Source organism: Ochotona princeps, chromosome 6 (genome assembly GCF_030435755.1).
Source record: "Ochotona princeps isolate mOchPri1 chromosome 6, mOchPri1.hap1, whole genome shotgun sequence".
In the NCBI taxonomy this organism is placed as follows: domain Eukaryota; kingdom Metazoa; phylum Chordata; class Mammalia; order Lagomorpha; family Ochotonidae; genus Ochotona; species Ochotona princeps.
The window spans coordinates 80,617,781-80,635,623 of NC_080837.1; the positions used below are offsets into that span (position 1 = coordinate 80,617,781).

The 17,843-nt window shown below is 51.8% G+C and overlaps 1 protein-coding gene across 1 annotated transcript in view; it reads right to left on the reverse strand.

The window, feature by feature from the left end:
- The window catches only part of LRRK1 (leucine rich repeat kinase 1), a 114,380-nt gene extending 97,750 nt beyond the window's left edge, over positions 1-16,630 (reverse strand). The window contains exons 1-2 of the mRNA XM_004593151.2: positions 16,436-16,630; positions 11,140-11,357 (exon numbers count right to left, since the gene is read on the reverse strand). Coding sequence (XP_004593208.2) covers positions 11,140-11,236 — 97 coding nt within the window. The 5' untranslated portion in view covers positions 11,237-11,357; positions 16,436-16,630. The remainder of the gene's footprint in view (positions 1-11,139; positions 11,358-16,435) is intronic.
- Positions 16,631-17,843: the final 1,213 nt, after the last annotated feature.

A 17,843-nucleotide genomic window follows, 5' to 3' on the forward strand; every position in this document is an offset into this window, starting at 1 on the left:
ACAAACCAGGGGACGAGCCCCCAAACCATTAAGACCTCTCTAGAGAAGGATTCTGCTGACAACACCTGAAATCACGGAAAAAAATCTAAACACTCAAGGGACACAACTGGACATTCTATGACTCATGACGTGAGGCCACAGAAAACACACAACACCATTGACCGAGGCTTCCTGCCAAGACATCTCGCTATACCCAAGGAAGCCTCAGGACCTAAGAAGATCCCGTAGAGGAACAGGCCAGGCCTCGCACAGACCTCCCTGCCAAAATCTAGACTGCAGGAAAGCACGAAGGACGAGCCACAAGGTTGTGTTAGCGATGAGACTGCAAGAGCAAAGGAAGGGTGAAAGACGGAAACCAAGACACTACACTGATTCCAAACACGGCAGGGGCTTTGATGCTACAAACCCAATTTGAATAAACCAATGAAACAAGAGATTAAGAAGCACTTAAGGACAGGCTAGACTATGAAAGAATTTTTTAATTTAAAAATTGCATGTTAAATGCATTGTGACTCTGTGTGTGTGTGTGTGTGTGTGTGTGTGTAAGCTGCTTGGGATACAAGTCTGGAATTGGGCTCTGAGGGACAGAGACAAGGCGACACCCATGGATCAGGAGCAGTCAAGTGTGATGACTGTGGAAGTCCAGCAATAGGTACAGGGGACCCACTAGAGCCTTCTTGGCACCTCTGCAACATGCTCACTACTCTCACAGGAGCCAGCATTGTGGCATGGTGGAGAAAGCCACCATTTGCAACACTGGCATGCCAAATCAAAGCCTGGCTGCTTCACTTCTGATGTAGCTCTCAGCTGACGCACCTGGGAAAGCAGTGGAGGATGGGCCTAACGCTTGGGCCGCTGTACCCATGTGGAAGAAGCTCCTGGCTCGGGTTGCAGTGGCTTAACCTCAGCCACTGCAGTCATTTGGGGAATGAATCAGCAGGTGGAAGACCTCTCTCTCTCCTTCTCTTTGTAACTCTGCCTTTCAAATTAAAAAAAAAAATCTCAAAAACCCTCCCTGTAGTATAAAAATGAAAGGAAAATCTGGGATGCAGGCAAAGCATTTCTAAGTTGCGCACAGGCTTACGAAAAGCAAAACTGCATTTTGAAAGTAGGCCTCTGGAACTGGGGAAACTGAGCACTCACCCCGCATGCTGGGGAGAGAGGTCAGCACTGCACTGCAGGCAGGCGTGCCGGGCAGCACTTCCATGCTCTTCCTGTTGAATTCTACAGACACTTCACCCATTCAACATGAACAGTCTAAAAATACACTGCAAAGATCCTGAAGCCACTACAAACTTATGTTAAAACACTGCAAATTCCAGATTAAATGGATGAGTCTCCAGAAAAATATATTCCCCAAATTAATTCAAGAGAAGCAGAAAATTAAGTTTTTAAAAAAGAATTATTTTTCTTGCAAATTCAGATATATAGAGAGGAAGAGAAACAGAGAAGATCTTCCATCTGTTGATTTACTCCCCAAGCGGTAGCAACGGCCGGAGCTGAGCTGATCCGGAGTCAGGAGCCCGGAGCCTCTTCTGGGAGCCCCATGTGGCTTCAGGGTCCCGAGGCTTTGGGTCATCCTCTGCTGCTTTCCCAGACCACAAAGCAGGGAGCTGGAAGCATGCCCATTTAGAGAGCGAGTCAGAGGATGGGAGCTCTCCATCTTTCTGTCAGTGTCTTTTTGTCTCTGACATGAAATTTCAAAACACCTGAGTACTGGTATAACATTGATTTCTCTTTCTTTCACTCCTCATATTGAATCTGTTGTCCAATCCAATGGCATGGGTTGCTAGCTTTATGCCATTCCTCATATCAGGAGGGGACGCTACTTCCTGCCCTGAACTGCGCCTGGCTTGGCCTTCTGACCGGTTTTGATCCATGGGGTTGGGACGGGGAAGTGGTGCTGAGTAGAAATGTTCAGAAGGCTTTGCTACCAAGCTCTAGGAATTCAACCACAGGTTGTAAAGAGGCTCGGGCTAGGTATCGGGATAAGAAGAAAGCATGTGTGGGCCCGGCGCAGTGGCCTAGCGGCTAAAGTCCTCGCCTTGAACGTGTCTGACAGCTCCACTTCCCATCCAGCTCCCTGCCTGTGGCCTGGGAAAGCAGTCGAGGATGGCCGAAAGCCTTGGGACCCTGCACTCGTGTGGGAGACCTGGAAGTTCCTGGCTCCTGGCTTCGGACTAGCAAAGCACCAGCCGTTGCACTCACTTGGGGAGTGAATCTTCGGACGGAAGAGCTTCCTTTCTGTCTCTCCTCCTCTCTGTATGTCTGACTTTGTAATAAAAATAAAGAGCACAGTTGTGGCAACTGGCATGTCAGCAAAGCGGGAAGAATCACCCAGCTGAGCCCTGCCCAGATTCTGCTGAAAACCGGAGTTAACGGAGAAAGAGGCCGAGGGAGGGAGAGGAACAGGAGAGAGGCAGGAGAGGGAGATGGAGAAAGACAGATTTTCCACTATTGATTCACTCCCTAAATGGCCTCAGTGACCAGGCCTGGGGCAGACTGAAGCCAGGAGCCAGAAACTCCTGCTGGGTCTTTTACATGGGCGAAGCAAGCCCAAGCCCTTAGACCATCCCTGCTCCCTGCCCAGGTTCATTAACAGGGAGCTGGATCAAAAGCGGAGCAACTGGGGCTTGAACTGGTGGTCATATGAAATGCTGGGATGTTGTCATTACTGGCAGCGGTTTAACCTACTATGCAACAACGCCAATTCCCACCCCACCCCCAGCTCAGATTCTTGACCCACAAACCCCAGGAAATAATTAATTGTTGTAAGCTGTAAGGTGAACACATCCCCTCTTACTCCTCTTCTCCCCACTTCCACGCTGCCACTCTCTGAAGCCCGATGCCTCTCTCTGTGACTTACAGGCCCCCTGGGGTGCTGCCGCCTCTGTCTGAGCTCCTGCCACAGCCTGCTGTGGAGCCGCACCTCCCCAGCCCGCTCGGGGCTTCCCATGTCCTCCTGCAGACACACAGGCCATTCTGCAGTTGCTCACTCAAGCTGAGCCCATTCCCACATTCTGTCAGCACGCCCTCTGACTTCACCTCAGAGGGACTTACTTTCCGAGATAAGTATTGTGGCTGTTGCGCTGCCTGCATTCCAGACTGGCATGCCTCAATCAAATCCTGGCTACTTCCACTTCCTGCTACATCCTTGGAGCCTGCAAATGGTCACTTCAGTACTTGGGTTCTTCCTACCCACAGAGAAGACCCGGATGGGTTGCTGTCTCCTTGGCTTTGAACTGGTCCCACCCTGTTGCTGCAGGTGTTTGGGGAGTGAATCAGCAGATGAAAGACCTCCCGATCTCTCTCCCTTTCTCTCTCTCCCTGCCTCACTAATAAACAAACACAACTTCAAGATCCTCTGCCTGCAAAGTGAGTCGATTGCAGATTTCCTAACAATGCTTTGGATTCTGAAATTATTGTTTTATCTGAAACACATTTTAAGCAAACTGATTTTAATAAACACACTTAACATATTACCAAAAGACAAAAATAAAAAGTAACTGAAAAGATAGTAAGAATGACATAATGATAAACAAATAAACGCCAGTTAGGATCACCTAATGAATTCAAGAAAATATTGTATATATAACACAGGGTCAGAATGCTTTGAAAAGAAACAACCAAGAAGGGGAAAGAGTATTTGGAAATTCAACACAAGGGCCAAAATAAAATATTTAACAGATGGGTTAAAAGACATGGCCAAGAGAAAATCTTATTTTAAAAACAAAGCTGGGGAACATGGCAGAAGATAAGCCACAAAAAGGAAAAAGGCAGAGGGCAGACATATTATCAAAGGAAATACAAGGAATGACTCAATTCTTAAAGCGACACCTTCGGACTGGATGGAAAAAGACCCTTCCCCAGGTCACAGAGGGAAGACCCTCAGAGCTTCCAGAGAGGAGGCAACAGGGCACTCCCAGAGGTGTGAGACCTAGCCAAGCTCTGACTGCACGTGGTATCCAGTGGAGAACCAGACAGCAAGAGGCAGAGATGGGGCCTCTCACTCCCCTGGGGGGTGGATCCTACCTGCAGGACAGTGGATACACCAGGGCAGCGCCTTGTCACCCTGCCTGTAGGACAGCGCCATCTGGGCTACTGGCTTCTCCAGTGAAGAGGACCTGCATTACTTTGCTTATGCTTAATATGGTTACCTTGTGCAGTGTTGTTGGGGCGCATGCGCAATGGCTGACCCACATCACCATTGGCGCACTGAAGCCCAACTCTAATAGTGCCTTGCTGAGGAGTAAGGAGTTATACTGGTTGACTGCCACACTATCACATGAGGTGCTCAGCAAGAGAGCTCCAAGACGCCATCACTCAAGGGAAAACGTTGCACACTCATGTGTAGGAATGACTATTCTGCCTGTAAAACCACAAATACACTCAGGAAGCACTGTGCCCGTGTAGGAAGTGCGTAGGAAGCAGCAGGGATGGAAACACACTCCGTAAACAGCCACCCTCCAACAGTGATCAGGTTGGAGAGGGGCCAGGGAGGGCACAGCCTGCTATGAGGATGTGTAGGCTAACATGCAAAGAAATGTTTTTCTTTTAGCCTTTGGGGAAGAGTTGCCCACAGGGAGAATGCTTCTGGGCCACCATCAGGTGGCCGGGAGGTCTTTGCTTGTTTTTTAGTTTGGGGCCTAGAAGTGCTGGTAATGTGTTCACAGATCAGGGGCAGGTGCCCACTGGAGTGATCTGTGCCTGCAGTGTGGGCAGTGCAGCTGAAAGGGTCCTGCCCACAGCTCACCCCACTCAGCACCATAGCAGAGCAGGGACCTGAGCCCTCCACCTCCAGCCCTGATGGGTGTGGGCACCCGGGATCACCCACTTATCTCTAATTGTGCATACAACCAGGTGAAGACCAAAATGAGCTGCCCACAGGAACTTCTGGGCGATATTCTTGCCCTTTGGTAAACAAATTCTAACCTCAAATTTGAATCCACATAGATCTATAGCTAAAAGAATAGACAACAATTTAAATGCCTTGAAATATCTCTATGTCGCTGAAAAGTTCAATGTGCCACAGAAATTTGTCTGAATTCCACTGAAATGGAAACAAGTCAATTTGAAACCGACACAGAGCAACATGCCCTGTTGGCTGGGCGGTGGATGAAGAATAAGAAAAAACAGCCAAGCACAACCCGATGAAATCAGCACGATGAGCCACAGCCTGAAAAAGTCCTCTGTAGTTGAAAATTCAATTTCTAACCAATATATGAATTCTGCTATGAAGAAGATGTGAGCTCAGGAACAATCTAAAGTTTGAAATGTCTATTTCTGCTCCCCCCGCACCCTTTCCTTTAATAAACAAATGTCACCCAGTGAACAGGAAGATGATGTAGAATTGGGCCTCACACACAGGTGACTTGGATGGTTAAAGACACACAGAGCTGGGACTTGGAAGCATTACAAAAGCTCCCTGACCTACAAGGGGTTATGACCCCATACACGCACTGTGAATTGAAAGTATTCTAAGTCAGAAACGCACCCAGTCCCCTAGCTGGCCACACATCATGGCCCAACAGCACAGCACTGTGGAGAGTTTGCTGTTTCCATGGTGACCATGGGGTTGCCCTGCCCAGCATCAGAGAGCAGATCAGAAGCACAGCGCTGGCTTGGGACGAGACCTCATTCCACATTCCAGGTATGAACTTCATGGAGGCAGTATGGTTTCTATGCTATCATACAGTCAAAAAAAAATTCATAAGCCAGGAACTTCTGGGCCAACCAGGAACTTCCGGGCCAACAGAGCCTGACTTTGGGTCATTAGGGTTTCTGAGAATGTCAACGGGCTTCAACACGCAAACATTTAGATTGATAAGCACATGTTCTCAGTAAGAGGGTCCATTCCCAGGGACAAGATGAATTTCCTAAAAATCTCCAGTTCTGATTCCTTCTAAGTCTGACTCACAGGGGCTGGAATACAGATGGGGATGAAATTCCTTAAGTGACCACCTTCAGGCTCCCAGTGCCTCGAAGGGGCAGGGCAGGAAGGGGTCACTGTTCCCTTGGATGGGACAGGCCAGGCCTCATAACAGACTCATACAGTAACTCCGGTGATGCTACTGTGGGATGTGAAAAGGTGCTGCCTGCCTGCCTGCCTGCCTTTAAAGATGGCAGGACAGCTTAGCATGCGTGGGAATCCAAAAGAAAGACAGGACTGTTAGGGACCCCAGAGAGGTGTGAAGCCCCCCCAGCCTAAATCAGTGGAGCTGTGGGATGCAAAAGGAGCTGGAGAGGTCCTCATTAGATGAATGCGCCCCGTCCTCCAGGCAGTCCCAGTGAGGCTGGCATGGACTGACAGCCTCACTTCTGTGTTCCCGGAAGTGAGCAGGTGTCTCTTGGACAGAACTCAGCCTCAGATTCAGGTGCAGCCCAGAGTTGGCGTGGATGGCCTCTGTATCCTGGGCACAAAGCCACGCTAACTGCCGTCTGCAGGGGTGGAAGCCTCCCTTTTCTCTGCCTGGTGTGGTAAGGGATTCCCCAGCGGATGCTGGCCATGCTGCCAGGAGGATGCAGGATAACCATGATCCGCTGGTCCAGTGAAGTCCCATCCATTCCCCCTCTCCGGGCTCCCTTCGGGTCTCTCAGCTCAGCAGGGACCATCAGCACATGGTCACAAGGAACAGGTTAAGGATGTGGTCTGGCTCACCAACATGGCCAGAAGGCATGCAGCCTCCCCAGACAGTTCCTAATTCAGCTTGTTTCCTACTTCTATTTCTGGAAGTCAGGAAAAGCCCCAGATGGAGCAATCTGGGCTCTTTGAAGCTATAGTTTTAATTTATTAGAGTTAAAACAAAACAAAGGCAATTCAGTGGGGGAAAAAAGGGACATTGGAAATAGCTAGGTAACAACCTGGAATTTGAAGACCTTCCAGAAGGTTCCTTCTCTTCCTGTGGTCCAAGCTGCATCCGGGTGTGGCCCCTGCTCCAGGGGGCTTCTGACCCTGCAGAAGGGTGGGCGGGAGCTGCCTCCTGGGGATGTCTGAGCAGACACCCCTACCTTCCGCAATCTGGAAGTCTTACCAAATGTGAATGATTAGAAGTCTTCTCCCCTCTCCACTTTCCCAGGTGCCTCACCTCAGCCAGCGGGACAGGTTTTTCTACTCTGGCAGGTGGCACACACCCAGGGAAGCATGCCCAATGGCAGGTTTGCCTAAGTGGTTCTCCCAGCGTCCCAGTGCTATGGATGGACATGTGCAAGCCCAACAACGCTTTCTACCAGGTCCTCCTGCCCTGCGGGTGAGCTGACCGCTGAGGCAGCTCACCTGATGTGGTGACACACCTCCCCAGGGCACAGCTGTGCTGCAGAGCCACACGGCAGGCACACAGAGCCCTGGGTCACACCTCCAAGACTTGGAGGGCAGGAGCTGTTCAAAGGAGGGATCACACAGGTCTCAACAGGTCAAGGGTCTGAAAACACACACCTCCTCCACAAACATAAACAAGATGCCATTCCCAGAAAATTCAAACGTGAATCAGTGTCTTACTAAAGGGGTGTGGGTCTTTGTCTAAGCCACTGTTGGAAGTAGAATAAGAATGTTATCATTGGGCCCAGAACAGTAGCCTAGTGGCTAAAACCCTCACTTTGTATGCACCGGGATCCCATATGAGTACTGGTTCATGTCCCAGCTGCTCCCTGTTGTGGCCTAGGAAAGCAAAGGAGGACGGCCCAAAGCCTCGGGACTCTGTACCCGTGTGGGAGACTGGGAAGAAGCTCCTGGCTTTGAATTAGCTCAGCTCTAGCCATTGTGGCCACTTGGGGAGTGAGCCAGCAGATGGAAGATCTTTGTCTCTCCTTCTCTCTGTAGATCTGCCTTTCCAATAAAAATAAATAAACCTTTTTAAAAATGTTATCATTTCCAAAGGCGCTATCTTGGAAGGTTGAGACAACCGGCCCTCATGATAGGCGTTATCTTTGGGTTTCCTCCTGGTGACCAACTTCTCTTAGCATGACCTGGGAATTAGGTCTGGAAGAATTTTCCTGGAAGTGAACCTCATGGATGTGAGGAAGTGGTGAGGGGCAGGGACCCCCTGATCTCAGGGGAGGCACAAAGCCAGAGGATGGGCATGCAAGGGCTCTGTGGCTGGTGTATCGGGTCCAGCATTCCCCATATGGGGCAGTGCAGAAAGATATGCGTCAGGAGAGGGCAGCTGAAGAAAAACTGACTGTGAATGCGAATGCTGGAGGTGTGCTGGGCAGAGCCCAGTCACAGCACATCAGAAGGCAGAGAAACAGCCATTCAGAAAACTACCCGCAGCTACTCTTCTGATATCAATAGTAATACGGAGCTCAACCAAGAAACACACACTCGTCAGAACCATGCCCCACACCCCACCCAGACAAGCAGAGCACACAGTAGTAATGACGGTCCCCTTGTGGGTGGGGGTGGGGGCCGGCGGCTTGGATCTCTGCGTGGATAACAGTTAGGTAGCCAGAGCCCAGGGGGCGCTGGCAGACTGAGCTCCACTCACCCTCTGGTGGAACTTCCATTTTGGGGGGCATGTGCTGAATCTGAGCAGCTGCTCCATGACTCCTCAGGACCAATTGGTCGTCATCACAATCACTGAGTATCTAATTTTCTTAGTGCTGAACCACGGGAATGTTCTGGAATTTTAGGCCCCTTTCCACTCACATTCAGCTCTGCAGGCTATGGGATAGGTCCCTCTCCCTCAGGTCACAGGAAATCCCTTTCCTGCCCTATTCCCCAATCTAGGCACCCAGAACAGTGCACAGGGTAGGATCAGAGACGGGGTCGGGGGAGGGCGCTGCACCAGCCTCACCACCTCCACCCTGTGTGCGTTCCTGAGTTTGTTCAGAACAAGGGAGGCAGAGGAGTCTGGAGTCGCTGAGGGACAAAGAAGGCCCAGGCACTTTCCCTCCTGGTGAGGGGACCTCACTAGAGAACTGGTAGGCCTTTGGGGGACAATGGGGACTGGCCTCTCTGTGCACATGAACTCTGGAGTTCTGTTCTCTGCCCCAACCCAAGAGGGAGTGTGGGTCCCAGGTGGGTCCAGGGCCCTTCCTGCCTGGGTCCTGAGGACCTCTCACTTTGCCACTTCTCAGGATGACCTGGGAGTCTGCTGGAAACGCCCCGCACCCAGATGCCCAGGGGAAGTGCATACATCCGGAGCACACATCTGGAAAGTGCTGCTCTATGGGACTCCAACTGTTTAGAATGCTTGGTTCTCAAATCCAAGAGCACATTACAATCACCAGGGGACTTGGGAAAAACACCCACATCCCCTCTCGGTTGTTACTTTGGGGGTCGACAAGGTGCCCAGCCACAGCAGCTGAGCCCGGGGACCATGATGGGAAGCACCTGCTAGGGTCACCAGCTCTTGACAAGGAAGGGCACTCGGCAAAGTCTCTTGAGGGGTTCTTCCACATGATGCAGTCACTTAGCAGGTACACCGTGGACAGGCACTCAATACCTGCCACTCACAACTGCTAAGAGGAGATGCAGCTGGGAAAACAGAGCTGTGACGCAACCCAAAACCTGGGCCTAGCATGCTCTGCTTGCTCTCCCCAAACCAGGCCTTCCCCACAAGCCAACAGTAAAAAGTCACTCATCTGAAAAGGGGGAAAAAAAAAAAACGCAAGAAGAATGCCTTGGAAACATTTAGTGCTGGGCAGTGTCATGAAGTAAATTCTCCCATTTCATAATTTGATGTGTAAAAAATAAACTCTCCAGCAACATCACCCTGATTAGCCTCTGGACTCTGAGATGGAGAAAAACAAAACAACAACAACAAAACAACATTGCAGCAACTGAACAAGCATCTGTTGAGTGAGCAGTGAGCTGCATGCCCAGTGGTTAATACGCTGAAGGTACAAACATGTGGCCCTTCTTGAACCCTACAGGATGGTCCAGCTTCAAGATGGACAGCTCTAAGGCCACAGCAGGGTTCAGCTGGCAGTTCCATGATTTGTGATTTGTTGACTTTGAGCAAGTGTCTTACCCTCAAATTCTCCAGCAAGAAAACAAAGATTAAAAGTAGCATTTTCAGGCTGAAACGGTGGTGCAGCAAGTTAATCCTCCGTCTGCAGCACTGTCATCCCAAAAAGAACACCAATGTGTGTCCTGGCTGCTCCATTTATGATGCAGCTCCCTGCTTATGGCCTGGGAAAGCAACAAAAGTTGGCCAAAGTTCTTGGGACCCTGTACCCATGTGGGATACCTGGAGGAAGCTCCTGGCTCCTGGCTTTGGATCGGGTTAGCTCTAGCACTGTAGCCATTTGGGGAGTGAACCAGAGAATGCAAAATCTTTGTGTGTGTGTGTATGTGTGTGTTCCTCTTTCTCTGTAACTCTGACTTTTCAAGTAAAATAAATAAACCTTGTTTTGAAAAACGGAATTTGCACAGGTGGCTTTGACGATTAAAGATGATTACTTTAAGCACCGAAGTGGGTTTCTGATAGGTACAAGTGGATTAGCGCATTTCATTGCTACAACAACAGCATGTTCTATTGGGATTAAAAGTGGTGCAGCTTTCATGTAAAATCAAATGGCTTAATAAGGTTCGAAGTTCATGACCTGACGTTTGGAAATCTAACAGACAGAAACAACCTTAAAACCCAAACCAACAACAGGGCGCAACGGGAACATGAGAGTGTGGCCAGCACCTGTACCCGGTGCCCTCTTATTACAATGGTGCCACCCTTATTCCCACGACCCACCTAGTCCCTGGGTAAACACCACTGATACAATGCTGGGAGGAACAAGAGCCTTAGACACCCTATGAGGAGAGCAAAGTTACAACACAGTCCCTCAAGGACAGAGAAGGGGCCCAGAGCACAGTGGGCCGAGTTGTGTTGGGGGCAGTGGGATACTTTTCCTACATCCCTTTTCTCAATGTTTCTTTAATAAACACACATTGGTTTTATAACGTAAATCCAAAATCAAATGCCCATTTAGAAAAGAAGAAAGCAACAGCAGTACTCCTTTAACGCACGTGCAGGGACACCGTCACAAGGTCTTCCAGCCCCGGACAACTCAGGTGACCCCTTAGAATGTCGTGGAGAATCTCAAAGAGTTGGCACTCACTCTACTAAAAGCCCTTGAGCTTATGTGGCCCTGACGACCCGTAGGAAAAGCTGGTGCTCCCATGCGCACGGGTCATCCCAGACTTACCAGTGTGGGTCTCCATGGCACTCTCGGGACACACAGCTGACCCCTCCGGCCCCACACACCAGTACATGCTGGGAGGTCTCTGCGACATGCCAGCCATCAGCCCTGGAGCCAGCAGATGTCTGAAGACAGGTTCCACGCTCGTCACTGCATCTGCCACAGCCCGCGGGGCAGGTGAAGGTGCACACACACCATCCTAGCTGAGCAGGAGCTGCATCGTCCTGGTGGTGAAAACCATCAGCAAATCAGAGGTGTGTGTCAAGTCCTCTCGCATCCCCATACATATTCACTGGGACATTATTTCGTGTGCATTTTTCTTTTCTTTGCAATAGATCTCTTCCCAGTCCACCTACCTACCCAACCTCACTAGGAGGGAAAAGTGAAGAAAAAAAAAAAAACACAGAATGTCCACCCTTTCCCCATCCCATCATGGCACTGGATTCACGTTTTGTCTCTGAGAAGAATCTCAAAGAAACCCAGAACAACTGCGGAGGTGTGCAAGGGCTGTTCTTGGTCAACACCAATGTATGGTGCCAGTGACATCAACACAGTGGAACAAACCTCTGCCTTCAGGGTCCGCCCTCCAGCTGGGGCGGGACAGAACTGTGATGCAAACTCATCCTTTTTCTAAAGCCCAGAGGTGGATGTGAAATCCCAGAAGAATAGGAGAGCAACAGGTGCCAGGAGAAGGGGTTCCCAAGGCATTGTGACAGGCAACGGAGCAGTCAAGTCAGAGGGAGCTTTGGGGTTGATGTGAGGCTCACAGGGCTTACTTCCTGCTCTCAGGGGGCACTTGGAAACACCTGAGCACAGCTTTGCTTACCACAATCTGGGGATGGGGGTGTTTTATTCACATGTAGTTAGCAGGGATCAGGGATAGTGGTAAGCATGCCCCACTTAACAGGAGAGCTGTCTGCAACAAATGATCTGCTCCCAGACCATTTCCAAGGTGCAGAAGCTCAGAATTACACAAAGAGGAAATCTCAGATGGGAAGTGGGTATTTGGCATAGCTGTTGCAATGTCGCTTGGGTCACCCACATCCCAGTCCCACCTCTGCTTCCATTTGAGATTCCTGCCAATGTGTGTTCCGTGAGGCACCCACAATGGCTCCAGTAGTGGGGCTCCTGCCACCCACATGGGAAACCGGGATTGAGTTGCTGGCTGCAGACTTTGGCACCCTCCACAGGGTCCCTGAGGGAATTCACCCACACAGGACTGGCGGGTCACCACCCGGCGCCACAGTGAGAGGACTGGGTAGGCCTGCAGGGTTTCCCACTGTGACTCACAAGCTCAGAAAATGAACTCCGGAGGGCAGATGCTCTCCAGCTGGTAGATTCTAGGAGGTTCCCTGAGCTGCGTGGGCGCTGAAGAGCCACAAACCAAAGGCTGTGAAGACAGTGGAAAATCCTTATCCGTAAGCTTGGAAATCAGACACCTGGTCTGAGTAGGTTGGACTCTGAAGCCAAAGAAGGTGCTGGAAAAGGCCAGCACGTAGTCTTGCTCATTGTGAGCCGACAAGGGAAAGGTCTAGAGAAACCATGTCTGGCTAAGACCCTGACCCGGGGAACAACTGCTTTGGATGAAAAGCTTGCAAAACCGGTCTGGAAAACTCACTTGAGATGGCCACAGAGAGGACTGGACTCTTTTCAGCTTAAGGCTGCAAGTCACACCCAAACATCCAGAGGCTGAGAAGCAGCACAGCTGCTGTCGGCTTCTAGAATCCTCTCAAAATCCAAAACCCAAGGCACGTGGTGACATTTGAAAAGCCTAAAGTTGACATTCCTTCTGAAAACAGAAGTGGCTCGGCATACAAGGTATTCAAGCTGAAAAAAAAAAAAAAAGATAAAATCTGAAAAGTATTTTGAGCTAACCCTCGCCGGGGCACTTTGTTCCCTTTTTCAGTTTCCTTTTGCAAATCACTTTACCAATGAGGACTGTACTATTGGAGCAGTTTTAAAATGATAATTAGCACTACAGCTTAAGTTGGCAGGTGGAGGCTTTAAGATCAGGTAGCTTATCTTAAATAGTTTGCGCAATGTTTGTCCTCAAACACATCTCGGCTTCTTCCTGCTGCTTTGGGGGACGGATGATGCAGCCTTCGTGGTCTGTAGTGATGTGTCTCCTTTTCATTACATAGCCTCGGGAAGGCTCTTTGAGGTTCTGCAATAATGCTTGCTCCGATAATTTTTTGGTAAAACCTCACTCATTTCCTTGGCCTAACTCTTTGATGCCAGCATTACTGAGTCCACAAACAATGCAAAAGGAAAAAAGAAAAAAGAAAAAAGAAAAGAAAGAGGAAGCTCCCATTCATTGTCCAGATGTATTTACTGGGCTGGGAGTCTGAAGCTGGTAGTGGGGCAGATAGTTCAATACGTTAATCACTCTGAGTTGGCCACAGCAGAAACTCAGGTCTTTTTTCAGGCAGCCTGAGAGCTGACAAGAAGACGACCCTGGCAAGTGAGGCAGGTGCCAAGTGCTCATACTGTCCAGCTTCAATCTGAATCAACAGCCAGGGCACAAGATGGCTGGGCCACAGTTCTAGAGGCCAGCCATTCCTTCAGCATCAATATCATCCCTTGACCAGTACAACTCAAGTTTCGTGGGTTTGTGGACATCAACATAACATAGAGCGGCAGGCCAGAGAAATACAAAGTTCTCAGGCCCAGCTCAGCATGCAACGGTTGGGAATAGGGAGACCACATGAAACCACATACAAGGAGGTCTTCAGAAAGTTCATGGAAAATGTACCTTACACAAACATTACACCTAAGGGCAGGCTGGTTGGACCTTTCCGCAGCCTTAGCTGGCAAGTGCTGGGGCTGGGAACAAGCCCTGTCAAACTAGACTGTAGAACCACCTGGAGAGCGTAAGATCAGGGTAGGGAGTGGGTCCAATAGGGAAACTGTGGGCATTTCTCTGATGGGCTGCGGCTCCCACTGGTGAGCCAGGACTGGGGGCAGGCCTGGCTAGATGGGAGGTGGCACCCACTAGCATGAGTGTGGGCTGGCAGTAGAGTTGGTTGGGTTGAGCTAGGCTTCAACACTCAGTGATGTGTAGGAGAGCTGAATGGAATGAGCGACAAATCCAACCAGTCCACCATACGTGCTGGCAGGCACAGGAACCAGGGCTGGGGGCCACACAGTAGGGGTTACTGGGCATTGCTCTGACTGCGCTGCAGGTCCTGATGGTGTGTGGGAGTGCTGAGTACGTGGTGGACAAGGTTGGGCTGGGCCTCAGCACCCATTGGTTCGTATAAGAGACGGGGCTGGAGATAGATCTGACCTAGCAATTGCAACTATCAGTGTATGTGCAGGCTGATGTGTGTGTGGGTGGCAGAATGAGCCAGACACCGTATTGGTGAACGCACACAGGAGTCAGGTCTGGGATCACCTCAGACAAGAGTTCTTTGAGGGTCCACCAAACTGAACTGCTGGACTCAGAACTCTGACCAAGGGGAGAGTGGCAGGACCTGTGATTTGAGAGTGGAGTACATGTGTCAGAACTGGTCATCCTCAGTGGCTTAGATGTAACAGTAGACAGTATACCCAGAAGCATGTAGAGGATTTGGCAGTCCACTGGAGCCTACAGAGGACGGCAGGTACCACAGCAGAGGAAGGAGGGTAGAACAAGTTGGTCAAATACCCCAGTGAAGCTTGACAGTGAATTTATGGGTGAATGGAGATTCTAGGGTAGACTGTGTCAGCTAGTGGACCTTGGAGAGATTTTCTCATCCTTGGACTGGCATGATCGACAGCATTTCAGAACTACAGGAAGCATTTGAGCAGAATCCTCAGAGTGTGCGCCACACTGGGACCCCGGGATGACATCACTGATCCATTCCCCAGTCTTGGGTAATGAAGGGGTTGGGAGGCTGGGTGTGGCTTCTCCCCCTGTCTGCCTCCTTCCCACAGATACAGGAAGAAGAAAAAGAAAATATGGAAACAATAGTCTCACCCACTTTCCCATAATCCTCAACTCTTCCCACCCTAATCAGCTATGTAAACATCATCAAAAATGAAATTTTAAAAAAAGAAGAAAAAAGAAAATGTATCATATACAAACACCATGCATGTATTTCAATATTTGTTCTGCACCAAAATACATTGATTTTTGAATTCCATTTTGCACTTTTTTTAAGATACTCTCGCATGAGTTATGTCTGTCCATTCCTGAGTGGCCGAAGCGTAGCTAACCATGGTGGGCGTTCAGGACTCAGTCACTGTGCCCTCCACTGTGCTCTTGACTGTGGTGGACAGCAAGGGACGCGGACAGGAGGGGCAGACAGGGCACGGCGTCCCAAGGATGAGCTCAACTCCTAGGGCTTCCGCTGGAGCCGTGAAGACCTCAGGAACCCCGCAGTGGGGAAGGGTGGGGAGGAAAGTCAGAATGACAGTCAGGAGCAGATTCAATGTGCAAATTGCAATGACCTTACTGTTTGTTTTCCTTCCGGGACATATGCAACCACACCGAGAACCCAATCATAAAAGAGAACTAATGTTCATATTTCCCAAAATTTGGCACATTGTACCTGTCCCTCTAATACCCTGACACTTTACTCTCACATGAGCGGGGAATTTTACTGAACAGGTAGTGCTTTTGGTGCATTTGTTAAAAACAGAACTATATACCCCGGCTCTCTCGCTTTCACTCTCTCTCTCGCTGGCTCTCTCTGACCCCTGCCAGGGGGATGCGACTGGGCAGGGAAAAACTTTGTAGCTTCGAACTAAGAAAGAGAAGGTTGGGTTGGCCCTAGCAGCCCACGGACCCTATCCAGGGTCTGTGCCGGCAAGGTAGCAAGCAGAAGAGGCAGCTTTTTTTTTTTTTAAATCAGTATAGGACTCTGGGAAAGACAGGGGCTGCAGGCTCTGAGAAGGAGGCAGGCGCACCCAGCCACTGTCCGGTGTCCCTCCCCGACACCCGCACAAGCTCACACTATGCCTGCTCCAGGTTAAAGGCAGAGGAAAATCACCCTGGTTCTGTTTCTTGCCCGCCCCCCTCATAACTCCTTCCCCCCCTGGTGCTCTGCGCAGCACTGGCCTTTAGTAGGAGAAGGGGGGTTCCGGGGTTCCCGGGGATGACCCGGGATCCTAACGCGGCCCGGGGCGGCCCAGAGCCCTCCGCGATCCTCGGGCTGTGGCCCCCGGCCCCTGGGGAAAGATCACCCACCCGTGTCCTGCCCTTCGGCTGCCGGCACATTGGGCTGTGGGACCCGTGGACCCCGGGGGCGGGCAGAGGCGGGGCGGACGCGGGAAGCAGCGGCCGGGGTCCCCGCGGGTGAGGGGCGCGGGCCGGACTTACCTGCGGAGATGGCGCCGTCGGCGGGCTCGGGGTGCCGACGAAGGCACCCCCAGGACGCGTGGGCCGGCACGCGGGGAGGGCAGGGAGGACGGCAGCCAGCTGGGGCCTGGGAGTCCCAGCGCCCTGAGTCCTCCCGCGCCTCGGGCCGAGCGCGCCGGGGCCGGGCCGGGCCCAGACGCACTTCCTCAATCCTGCGGCGGGCGGGCCGCGAGGGCGGGCGGTGCGCCGAGCGCAGGGCGGCAGGGCCGGGCCGCCAGGCCCCGCCGCCCGCCCTGCCCACGGCCGGCCCGAGGAGTGGGCGGGACAAGCCGCCCTAGGCCGTCTACCTGTAAACCCAGGTCTCCGCGCGTACTGTCAGCGGCTCAGCAGAAGCCGGGGTTCCCGATGGTCCCAGGCGGGGCGGGCGCGGGGTAGGACTGGGCGTGCGAAGCTCAGTCCCACACCCGCACCCACAGCATCTCCGCAGATGGTATTTCTGCGAGCCTTTCGCCAGTCTGCTGCTGGCCCCGGGCGCACCCCTTAACCGGACAGTGTAACGGACTTGTACGTGGGGCCTTGGAAAAGTTGGTGAAAAGTACGTATTAAGAAAAAAAAACACGGGTGGGCTTCAAAAACTTCCGCACCTCAATCAACTTGTCTTAATTCCGTTTTCCATGAATCCTTAGAAGTGTCCTCGTATTTTGAGAGCTTTAGCATGGCGCAAAAGGTGCCTCCCCAGGCACGCGAATTTGGAAAGGTGCCTAGATGGTGCCTTTTGGTGAGGTAAACCATGCTGCCACGTTGTCACGTTTTAACCCCAGGTTCAGGCCCACAATCCACCCACGTGTCCGCCAGGGAGTGCGAAACCTGAGGGCTCGACCCGGGGCTCCTCTCCTGTGTGGACGCAATTCAAACTTCCTCAACTGTGGCATCGAGCGCAGGGACCGTGCGCTGTAGCCGTGGCCTCCGCTGCCCGGAACCCCGGGCAGGGCATTCGGCTCCCCGCCCCCGGAGGGCAGGGGACAGCGGCAGCAGGGCTCCGAGCCCTAGAGGCTGCGCTTCGGAGGGTGGGCGCGGCTCCCCCGGCCAAGGGCAGGTGGTGCTGTGCGCACGGCCAGGCGCACTCGCGGAGCCCTGCGGAGCCTCGCAGACGCACGACCGCGCCACCTGGCGCCGCCGCGCGGGAGCGCACTTGGCCCAGCGGGCGAGGGCTGCTCGGCTGCGTTTTAGTGAATTTGAGACTAGCTGGGGGTGTCTTGCCCTCACACACACCCCGGGGAGGGGAGCTAGTTTTACTCCGCCCGTGAGGCATGGGTAGCCCCAGCGCAGCTTGGGAAGGCTGGGGTGGTTAAGCTTCACTGCTTCCCTGGGTCCGCTGGCTCCTACCTCCCCAGCTTGTCCCCCAGCAGGGCAGTTTGCTCACAGCCTC